At 44.3% G+C, this 12,309-nt stretch overlaps 1 protein-coding gene across 3 annotated transcripts in view; it reads left to right on the forward strand.

The window, feature by feature from the left end:
- Positions 1-12,309, forward strand: part of STRN3 (striatin 3) — a 984,550-nt gene that overhangs the window by 754,841 nt on the left and 217,400 nt on the right. For all 3 annotated transcript variants that reach the window (XM_078659406.1, XM_078659407.1, XM_078659408.1), the window contains one exon: positions 4,904-5,071. In XM_078659406.1, the coding sequence (XP_078515532.1) occupies positions 4,904-5,071 (168 nt within the window). The remainder of the gene's footprint in view (positions 1-4,903; positions 5,072-12,309) is intronic.

Genomic DNA, 12,309 nt, shown 5'->3' on the forward strand with positions numbered 1-12,309 from the left:
CAGATCCACTTCCAAGCTGTTGAAACAATGATCCAGGAAGAGCAGCAGGATGGTGCGTTCATGCAAAGTGAACTTTGATTCCTCATCATCCACTGAGGCCTCAAGGATACATTTGAAAAAGAAAGGAAAATGCTCTGGCTTCTTCTTAAACGTCTCCCATGCAGGGACATTCTCTCGGAATTTCTCATTCACCATGCAGCAAATCGACATTAAATAGGCTTTGCTGCTGGACATCTCAGGAGTGTAGTTCAGCCACAAGAAATTCTCCAGGTACTGTCTGAATTCAAGAAGCATTATCTTTCTTATTGCAAACCTTGACTTGGCTATTTCTTTTTCATATACAACTTCAATAACCTGGCTATCAAAAGGCAACTTCTTCTTCACATGGGGAGCCTAGTATTTGACAGCTGGGTAACAAACTCTGCATTGATCTGCGCAACGGTGGGGTTGAGCACCTTCCTGCCAACGCCCTGCGGAGAAGTGCCTGCGAACGCCGCCGCCATGGTCACTGTTCCAAGCAGCACCCGGCGAGCATGAACTTAAAACCAGGCAGGCATGCACTGCTTGTGGTGTATGCGTAATCATTTTAATCCTACAAAGGGGAAGAAGGAGGTAATTCTTCCTTACCTCCTTTACTTAGCCAAAGCAGGTTTAAAGTATTCCTCGATCAGGGTACACTTGGCGGCCATTACGGCCTACAGAAAGTCTCCCAACCAACCTTCTTTTTTCCAACTGCAGGTGGCTAAGGATTTCCTAAAGGGGTTGAAGAAAGTGTATCCTCCTGTTCGGCCTCCTCCTCCTCCTCCTTGGGAGTTGAATCTAGTCCTTTCTAGATTAATGGCTCCTCCTTTTGAGCCCATTCATAAGGCCACAATGCAGCATTTGACATGGAAGTCCGCTTTCCTAGTGGCAATAACATCAGCGCGCAGAGTAAGCGAGATTCAAGCGGTGTGTGCCAAAGAGCCATATACTGTGTTTCACCACACCATGGTAGTGTTAAGGACTCACCCTGCTTTCTTGCCAACGGTGGTATCTGATTTTCATGTTAACCAGACGATCTCCTTACCGTCCTTTTTTCCCAATCCCGCTACTCCTGCGGAGCGGTCTATCCACTCCTTAGACCTTAAGAGAGTGCTCAAGTTCTATTTGGAGGGAACGAAGGGCATTAGAAAATCAGATCAATTGTTTTAAAATTATGGTGCCTTGAGGATAGGCTTTCCAGCTTCCAAAAGGTCCATTTCAAGATGGATAGTGTCCTGTATAAAATTGACCTACCAGTTGGCAAATAAACCCCTATTGTTGTCACCTAAAGCACACTCCACTAGGGGGAAAGCGGCTACAATAGCTTTCTTGCATGATATTCCGATGGCACAGATTTGCAAGGCAGCAACCTGGAGTTCGGTTCAGCCTCTCACAAGGCATTATTGTCTTGAATCCGATTCCAGGGCGGATCCTGAAGTAGGCCAAGCCTCCTTGAGGAATCTGTTCAGATAATAAGATGCCTGTGTTTTCAAGTTTAGTTATCTGTGAGCTTGATTATTAATTGCCTTTTTTTCCTTTGCCCACAGGTGGAAGAAATGAGGCTCGCTATTCTAGTCTAGTGCTTATGACTATTGATGAGGATCCCTCGAAGAGAAGGATTAGTTACTTACCTGTAATTCTAGTTCTCTTCCAGAGGTATCCTCATCAAAGTCATAAGCAACCCTCCCACCTCCCCGGGCAAAGGAATTTTTTTTTAAAGGAAATGTCAACTCTTTGTGCATTGGCTTTTGAGTCACCGCAAAGAACTGACCTAACTGTCACCCCTGAGGCATGATGGGAAGCTAGGGGTCATGGCTGCCTTAAAGGCACGTTGCCAGTTTATTTCTATGTTGCTATGAGTTAGCTTTTCAGCTTTTTTAGGCTATGTTTTCTGCAGTGCAGCCTGTGAGCTGTCAGTGCTTTCAGTCCTATCTGAGAGATTATGCGAAGTGCTAAGCATTAAAACTGTTTTCAAACATGCTTTGCTGTTGTTTTTTCCCTGGTTTTTAATGTATTGTTTATGATATACAGGCGAGTACTTACAGCATTATTCAGCTCTAGTGAATGGAAGGCTGCATGTTCTTTTTATTTTATATATATATATATTATTTATTTTATCCAATGATAAACACATTATGGGAGTCTGTTGTTTATGTTTTCATCTGGTGCAAAGTCACATGATGTATTTAAAAGTTTACTCAAACTTGTGCTCGTGAACAAGGAGACTTGTTCTCCGAAACGCGTCGAGTGAGCTGCTAAAATAAACGCACGCTGAACTAAGGATTGTTGGCCTGGACTTCGTTCTTTTCACAAACTGTGTAACGAGGATTGTTGGATATATATATATATGTCACATATATGATTGTGTTTCTGGGGTCCCGCTCATGGGCGGGAATATTCTAGTGCTTATGACTTCGATGAGTATACCCCTGGAAGAGAACTAGAATTACTGGTAAGTAATTAATCCTTCACCTCATTCAGATTCGCCACCAGATTATATTGCTAAATTTCACTGTTTCATGGAAAGAGATTCCAGGCGTTTTCAGATCCCTGTTAGTCAATGAAAGAGGCGGATGAATAGATGATTTAAAAGAAACTTGATACTCATATCACATGCATTCCAGTTCTTTACTATTGCAAGGTTGAAGTATTATATAGTATGGCTGGTGGGCCTTATTGTGTAATACTACCACTTTACACAAAAGTGGACCTCGGGTTCACCCATAGCAGCCTTTCTTCAGTCCTGGTAGTGTAGCTTGAGCAGTCTGGTGTACTCAGAGGAACATGTGTTAAGCATTTTGCAATACCAACATTGACAGTAAGTGACACGACTCAAAAGAAATCTTGACACCAATTTATATAAATATAGGCTCCAAAACCAACTTGATACATTGCATATAACCTGATTTATAGATTTCCAAATCAATAATAAATGCAATGAAAGCTGTCAAATGTTCAACATTAAAGTCAATGGGAGGAAACACATTTGGCAGTACGGTACTTGCAGGGCGGGTTCAAAGGAACCCTTATGTGGTTAAGGTTCTGTGGGGCCCTAGACCAAGACTCAGCAGTCGTTACTTTTTTACCTTGTCTTGGGAGTCTGGGTGCAGAGATTACTTGGCTGTCCTTGGTACTGACGGGATCCGCTGGAGCTGTCAAAATGCAGCACTTAGCAAAACCACACTTGTCGTTAAAGGTGCACGCTACACTCGGAAAGTAGAGGCCTTTGGGGTCCCAGGACCCTGTGCAACAGCTGGATTTCTTCTACCTTCCTCTGCGGCATCGGGTGCCGAGGGTAGATTTCAGCTGTAAATCACCAGTGCTGGTCATATCAAAGATGCTTTGCTGCACATTCGACGACTCCAACTTCAGGATGCAGCAACACAGCAGTGGGGTCGTTGACGTCTGTCGCTGTGAGCTGCTGTCGGACTGGAGATGACGAGGTCGATCACTCGACTGGTGTTCACCAAGCCTTGACTGCAGCAAATGTAGCATTTGGATACTTCGGCGGCTGGAGGTCAACAGGAATGGACTAGCGGCTCGAAACTGAGAGCTTAGCCACCACTCTGGGCTTGCAGGACATTACTTTTCTGGCTTACTCTCGACAGGCATGTCGCAATTCTTGTGACTCAGCAGGTCGTTTCTTCTGCAGGTTGCAGTCGACTATTTCCGTCCACCAGTCAGGGGAGTCAGCGGAGTCTGCTTTGGATTTCTAGCATCCACTGGAGTCCCTCTTGCAGAGAGCAGCGAGCTTTCAGCACTGAGACACTGTTTCAGTATATGGTCTCTTCAGGGCACTTAAGTGTCCTCTCTTTGCTCTGCGGCAGAGTCCAAAGTCCTGTTGTTGATGAGTGTGTTTTCTTCATGCCTCTTTTCGGATTCCAAGTTAGAACTGAAGTTCTGGTGCCACGTTGTCCCTTAAATTCTAGTTTAGGGGGTGTTAAGGGCATGAGGGACAGTGGCCAATGGGCTACTGATCCCTGCGGCTAATTTCCACTATACTAGAAATCCGAGTTGAGAAGGCCTTTGGGAGGGGAGAGGCGTCGGACACTGACCACATGAGCTGGAGTTAGTGTCTCTTCCAACTAGGTGTGTGGTACTAAAGTGACATTGATTTATGGCGATTCAGATGTGTTGTGCTTTATCGTGCTACTACCAAGTTATTGTGTGACTACCAGGTCGCCAATGGGGAATGATTCTAGCATTGAAACATATGCGGGATGTGAGCACTGGGTAACCTTGGTTACAGGTATGTACATTTTTTCTCATTCACCTAGAGTTACAGCTCTCCTGTGATAATATTTTTAATAGATTCAGATTCACATGCATCCCACCTTGCATCACATCTGAGGCCCCTCTTACTGATAGCCTTTCTCACTCATTCTACACAATCTCAGGTATGATAGCCTCTAGGTGAACAAGGTGGTATTCAGGGTACTGGACGCTGATTTGCTAAAGTTGGCATCTTTCTCTTTGAGATGGTTTGGTTAGCATCTCAGACCTTTATACTGCTGTTGGAAGGTTACCGAGGGACTCCAAGCTCAGCTGCAGGGAATGATTTAAGCATTTGAATCTTTGAAAGATACCAACAGTGGAGAACTGTAAATATGAATAAGTGACTTGTATCTTTTCGGATGCACATACTTGTGGGAATGTTTATAATCCTTTTAAGATAGGTAAGGTGCCATAAATAACATGTCCGTCTCATTGCAGTTCGAATAGGTCTGGTGCGATTTGAGATACATCAGTGCAAAGCCAAGAAACTAGATAGGACTTCTGGAGTCTTGTGGGGGTTTACTACTGCCTAAATTAAAATTTATTATTCTGCTTTTTCTGTTTTGTTTGGATACTTTTTCATTCTAGTGTTATTTGTTTTCCACAGAGCCAAGCGTTCTAGCCGGCACATTGTTAGCTCACACAGATGCAGTTTGGGGTCTTTCTTACAGTGGGGTGAAGAACCACTTGCTGTCTTGCTCAGCAGATGGCACTGTAAGGTTATGGAATCCACCAGAAAAAACCTCCTGCATTGGCACTTACAATGCTGGCAAAGGTAAGTGGCAGAGTTTAGTCATTCATATAAAAATGTGCTCCTTTCTGTGATGGAGGATACGTTTCTAGGATCATGATTATTAAGCATTCCTCAGAGTGACTGCCCTTTCTTTAAGGTTCTGAATACATTACTGAAGTAGGAAGTTTTCCATCAAGCTTCCTTCAGTCGTACAAATCTAGAACGTGTTGTAACTCCTTAAATATACCTTGCACGTATTCTTGAGATTTTGTTTATCACTTGTTTGTCGCTTTAATTTTACCTCAGGGTTGGAAGTCCTCACTCTTTAACTCATGAATGGAATTGGGTGTTGCGTCTAGTGCCACTACAGTCTGTCACAGTGAAGTTCTCCAGAATGGAATTCTCTGAATTTGTAACCACAATATCCCTGGAAACACTGGTGTTCTATTGTTGATAAATTTGTAGAGAATACCCATATTGGAGAACTAGGGTTTATAAGTAACTTTCTGTTCGAGGCACGTCGACACAAATGCGTTGAATCAATTAGCATGCAGGCCTGCTTTTTAGATCTCGCCAGTGGAGGTGAAAGTTATTCTGATCAGCCTTGAGACCCTTTTGAGAGGCTGGGCAGACACAGAACGGATGGTCTATGTCATGAGATAAGGTTTCACAACACATGACAGTTTATCAGGGATTTGTCTCCAATTCGCACAAAGTCAGCATGTTTTTGAGGCAGACAGCTACACTATAGGCTGTTTGTTTTAAGCTTGGAGGTGTTCACGTACAATGAGATATGGTAGGCTGGCTAGTGGTTTGTATTGCAGCCAGAGCAGTGCAGTAATATTTATTTATTTATTTTATTTATTTTAACGACTTGTAGAGCGCCTGGTGACCCGAAGGCATCCCAGCGCTGTAATGATTTTGATATCCGGATGAGATGGAGGAGAAAAAAAAAAAAAAGAAAAGGGGGGGACGTTATTTCGGAAAGTGTTTTCAATTTTTTTCTGAAAATAAGATAGCTGGGTTCCAGTCTGAGGGTACGTGGGAGTGAGTTCCATCCGGTGGAAGCTTTCACAGAGAAGCGTCGGCCTCCAGTGCGTGTCTTTTTAAATTTGGGGATGTTGGCTAGATGTTCATTCTCGGACCGCAGGGATCTGGGGGCTATATAAGGAGTTACCAGGTCGCTGAGAATCGGAGGGCCAGCTCCATTAATCAGTTTGTAAGCCGTGCACATGGCTTTGAATTCCACCCTTTGACGCACCGGGAGCCAGTGCAGGGCTTTGATGGCAGGTTTAGCTGACACTCTGGAGGAAAGGTTCATGAGTAGTCGGGCTGCAGCGTTCTGTGTTCGTTGGTATTGGTATTATTTACTTGCCATGCTCGCATTAACATCAGCACTATACTAAGAGTACACAGTAATGATAACTCCAATACAGCGCTGTTATATTCCATTGAGATGCTGCCTGGAATGGCACATCTCTAGGATGCTGTAGAGATTCTGGCGTGATGTCATCTCTGTGGCATCATTGACAGTTGGTCCAGCTGTGTCTGGCAAGAAGCTGTTTGGGATCTTTCTTCAATCAAATAAACCTATTTGAAGATATTGAGTACCTGGCTTTATGCTTTCAATCATAACAAATTTGGCAACGCTTACTTCTGTGCCAGACCGGTAGAAGGCAGGTGATTGAGGAAGATAGATTAACCCAAACACAGGGAAAGAAGAACCCAGCTCGTCGTGGTCAGTGGAGCACTGACTGTAGCATGAAGGATACTGAATTTAAATGGCTGCAAGAAGTCAAGACTGGTAAATCTGCTATCTGCTAAGAGCCATGGGCATTGTATATATATATATATATACATATATATATATATATATATCAGGATTTATCGACGCGCTAATTTAAAAAAAAAAGACATTGCTTGAAAGTACGAACGGAAAGGCTGTGAAATGGATTTAACATTGTAGAGCATGAAAGTCTGAGCGGAAAGGCAAAGAAGTTAATTAAACATCGCAGAGCAATCACGCATAAGAAAGGAAAAGTGTCCGATGATTTATTGCTGTGACATTGCTGAAATAAGAACATTCTAACCGCTAGACATTCAAATAAAATCAAGTGCTGCAGAGCGTAAAGTACGTGTACTTGCTTACTTTTAAAAAAGAGGCAGTGAAATACTTTGACTGATTACTTAATTTCGGCCGTAAAAAAGCATTTTCATCCGATTGGGGTTCGAGTGCAAGCACAGTGTGGGGAGCGTAGTCTTGTGAACCCGAGGTTGGCAGAAATTAAAATATATGAGAGGTGGCAGATTAAATACGATTTACATGCAAGCATTGATGTTAGTAATAAAAAGCATTCTGTTCTGAAACTCAAATTTGGCCGTTCAAGACGAAAGATCACATTAATGTTAAGCGTCAGGAAAACATATTTCACGTGTACAACAGTTTGCTGAAGATCGCACTGAGCATACATATTTTACAAAAGTGAGAAGTGTTTTCGTACTAATTTAAAACGGAAAGCACATTTTAGCGGTATGTCTCTATTGTAAAACCTGTAACTGTCATTAGCGAATGTTCAGTCTTCGTAAGGAGACACTGCCCAGCACAGGAAAGTGACACAGTGAGCTCGTGTTTTCCATGAAAGACAATATAACGAGGAAACAACCATAAGAAGTGAATACTTACATTTTAAAGGAGTGTGTAATCCGTGTCTTGAGCCACTGCGGTCCATGACTGAGTAAACAGAAAATAAATCGACTAGTTAGCTGCTTTCTCATTGGCTGTTACCGCTTGCTCATTGGCTGTTACAGTTTGCTTAATTTACATTAGAGATTGAAAAGGCATCATCTAAGCTGTGCTGCCGTCCTGCAGAGAAAGTGTGTAGTGCTTATTATAACAATGGATATAAGCACTGCTATTGTGATTCCTCCCGCCTTTACGATGTCTCCAGGCGACCCTCCTATAGAATGGGAAGACTGGATAGACTGTTTTGAAAATTATTTAGTTGCTTTAGATGGCACAGAATTTTCTGCAGAAATCAAGAAAGCCTGGGCAAGGAAGGGCAACATGTCTTTAAATATCTTCCTACAGGAGAAGAAATGGAAGATGTTTACAAGGAGGCAGTGATGAAGTTGGAAAAGAGATTTGCTAAACATGTCAATGTAGTTATGAGAAGGCATAAGTTTTATACCCAACCACAACGGCAAAACGAGAGTATTGATTGCTAGATTGAGAGAAATCTCAGCTAAATGTCAATTTGGTGCAATGCAAGAGGAGATGATTCGAGATCAGCAGATTGTTCAGTGTTATTGCAAGAAAACACAAGAGAGACTATGGGCGTCTAGCAATCCAACGTTAAAGGATGCAATAGCTATTGCAAAGGTGGTTGAGGAATCCGAAAAATGCATGCGGGAAATGAAGATCATTCCCAGCAGCAATAAGGATAAAGAAGTTGCTGTCTTGGAAGACGATTCTGAAAGTGTTTGTGCCATTAAAAATAAGGGTCAAAATACTTCTAACAATAAAAATAAGTTTCAGAAGAACTTTGGCAAATCATCTGGGAAATGGGCCGCAAAACATTCTCAGATGTGGTAGCACATACCAAATGGCAGATTCGAAGCAGTGCTATGCAGTTGGAAAGGAGTGCCTTAAATGTGGAAAAATAGGACATTGGGCACGTATGTGTAAGCAACAAGTGGAAAAGGTTGCATGCGTGGATGATACAACATCCACTTACAGCCTTGTTGTTGTTAATGATGACATTACTGTAGCAGACGTGGAGGGACTAGAAAAGAGGAGAACACAACCTAAAGCTGACTTTGAGATAAATGGAAGAGTAGTCTCTTTGATGGTAGATACTGGGTTGTTATATACCATCATACCACTTGACATTTATGAAAAAACGTGTCAAAATGGTTCACTGTCAAGATCTGATGTAGTTCTAAAATCATATCAAGGGAGTGATATAAGTGTGGTGGGGTGTATGGAGGCGAAGATAAGGTTTGAAGGTAGAGAAACCCATGGCAAAGTTTACGTGGCTGAAGAGGGACCACCAATTCTCGGTTGGCCACACCGGTACGACTTAGATATTAAAGTGGTCCCAGAGCAGATATTCCTGTCGTGTGTGAATGCATGCAATGTTCATAGTTTGAATGATTTGTTGGATACATTTAATGGTGTATTTGAACCCAGATTGGAGAGATTTAAAAATTATAAGCACGTCATCAAGCTGAAGAAAAACTCTGTTCGAGGCATGTGGGCTGCTGAATTCATATCTTAGCATAGATCGGCGCCTAGTGTTGGGTCCGGATGTTTGCACCTTGTTGTCTTGGAAGAGTCTTCAGAGTATCACGAGATAGGTGACTCCTCCGCCGGACTACAGTGCGCATGGGCATCTTCTCCATCCTCAGATTGTTTTTCTCCTCCATTGGGTTGGGATGCACTTCGACAATCCTCCAACTTCGGGACCGAAGTTTTCCAACTTTCCACCTCTACAACTTTAAACTTTCGACGGTATTGTTTCCGCTCAGTATCCCTTGACTCGACAAAAATTCCTTTTCTCTCCGGTACGTCGACGCGGGCCGTTGGGCCTTTTCGACGCCTCGTGGACCTTCTGCTGATGGAAAGGACCCAGTTTAAAAAATGGCCAGTGTGGAGCTAAATTTCCACACAGCGACAAGCATAGGGTATGCAACAGGTGCACAACGAAGAAAACTGTCCAGCTTGTGCTCTGTTCCGGTCTAAAAAGACTATCCGGAACCGAAGAGCTGCTTGACTAGAAATGCAGCGACAGGCACCAGAACCGGAAAACATTTTCGACGACGAACATGAACTCCCAGAGGCAGAGGGCTCGGAAGATCTCGAAATAGTCACCGTAGAGGACCAGTCGGACTCCGATGACCAGATCACACCGGGGCAAACTGTGAGTACAAAAGCCACTACCCCGCCTCCGCATAAGGCTCCGGTCAAAGCATCGCACAAAAGCCTTAGCCGCGACCAAAACACTGCTTCAGAAGCCCCGCCTTCCGGCTCAGCTCCGAAGACCACACCCAAGCCTTCCGGTACCCCGGGACCGGGCAAAGACACTCCACCCAAAAAGGTTGTCGATCTCACTAGAGTCGTCGATCTGAAAAAGGCCATAGAGCCAAAAAAGACCTAAGAGCCTAAAAAAGGGTTCGAACCGAAGAAGGTCGTCGAACCGAAGAAGGTCGTCGAACCGAAGAAGGTCGTCGAACCGAAGGTCGTCGTCGAACCGAAGAAGGTCGTCGACCCCAAAAAGGCTGTCGAACCGAAAAGGGTCACCGAGCCGAAGAAGGCCGTCGAGCCGACGAAGGCCGCCGAGCCGAAAAGACCCGTCGAGCAAAAGAAAACTGTTGAGCCGAAAAAAAGTAATCGAGCAGAAACAGGTAGTCTACCCTAGAAAAGGCGTTGAAGCGAAAAAAGGCGTTGAACCGAAAAAGCCCGTCGACCCTAATAAGGCTTCACAGGATAAAAACGTCCAGCCTAAAGAGACACTGTACCCGAAAAAAGCTAAATCTTCGGCACCACGGACAGAGGAGGAAGAACTCATCCACCCAGAGCCACAACAAAGACTGTATATAGACCCTGAAACAGGACATATAGTCTACAATAAAAACAAAAGAAGACTGGACACTGAAGCCCCTTCTCCTGTTTCTCCAAAGAAAAAGGACTTTTGGCACATCCCCTTCAAGACCTTGCACACCTCCTCCTTTCACTCCCAACATGCCTTATGTTCATATTCTCCTTCACTTGTAGATTATGATCAGGAAGAAGACATGGGGGATGATCATCAGGATGATTTTATACCACCTGACGGTCCAGGGAACCCAGATGACACATGGAGTGACTATAATGACCCTGATGACACTGATTACATACAGCCCATACCCGATCCCACTACATTTAACCAACTAGTGCACAGGGCAGCTCAGTATCATGGTGTACACATGCACACTGACCCTATAGAGGAGGATTTCCTGTCTAACACCTTCCCAACATCAGACAAGAGTGTCCATATACTCCCTATGCTAAAAGGGTTACTAAAGCACGCACCAGACATCTTTAAAGCCCAAGTCAGGGCGCGTGTCCTCAATCCAATGATTGAAAAGAAATATAAACCGGCCCCTGCAGACACCTCTTATATCAAGTTTCAACTACCACTAGACTCCCTAGTTGTGTTTAACGCTAGGAAGAGAGCTAACTCGCAAACAACAGGTGATGCTCCCTGTGAGAAGTTGGCCTGATGTGCAGTGCTCACTATTCTAGTGATCACTATATATCAGTCCAAGCAACCCTTATTGATGATTGGTTGTAAGTCAACCTTATAGACCAGCTATCCTAGTAGCATGGATACGAGCAGTCTAAGGCTAAGGCTAAGACTCTAGAGGGCGTGTTAAGCCAGCTGTTTTACCATCACATTACCCCCTTGAACACCCAGTGAAAGGACACCACACAAGTTGTTATGAAAATAAACAGTGTATTTATTTATAACAAGACTACCCTGGCTCTTTATGAGACAGGGAGCTAAGCACACAACAAAACTCTTACGAAAATACTTTTAAGTTAGCACGTTACACAAATGCCCGAGGGGCACGAAAAACCATATACGCTAAAAGTGGAATGCGAATTACTAGCAGGTAAGTAACAGTTCTAATAGGCTTTGGAATCGCTAGGACTGGACTAGGGAATCGTTAGATTACTACTAGGAGGCCCAGGGGACTCGGGTGCAGAGTGTGCACTCTCACGCGGGATGCGGGACAAAGTCTATGGAAGCTAGAATTCACAAAGTTAGTGTTCACGGGCGAACCCGACCTGGTAGGGAGAAAACGACAGTGGATCCTGACCCTTGGATAGTGAGGCTATGCTGGGACACCGGAGTGCCGAAGTTACCTAGCCCAGGGGCTGCAGCTGCATAGGTCTGAAAAGACGTCGGGGATCTCGTTGCCGGACCAGGAGCCTGGAAGGAAGAAGTTGCTGGCAGGCGACCAGTGAAGAAAAGTTCGATGGATCCAAGCCTGGATCAAGGAAGAAGGAAACCTGAAAGCAGAGGGGACCAAGTTCTTGAATCACTAGCCAGTGATTAAGTGGGCACCAGGATGGCACCGGGCGAAGTCACCGCAGTCAGGTGAGTGGGCGCTGCTGGGCTCTGCAGTCTCTCGGACCAGGAGGCGTTGTCGGCGACCAGGATGGAGGTGCGAGCTGTCCCACGAAGGATGAAGTCGTCGGCGTCGAAGTTACCCAGGATTGGGCAACAAGCCTTGGC

This window comes from Lissotriton helveticus, chromosome 9 (assembly GCF_964261635.1).
Source record: "Lissotriton helveticus chromosome 9, aLisHel1.1, whole genome shotgun sequence".
NCBI lineage: Eukaryota > Metazoa > Chordata > Amphibia > Caudata > Salamandridae > Lissotriton > Lissotriton helveticus.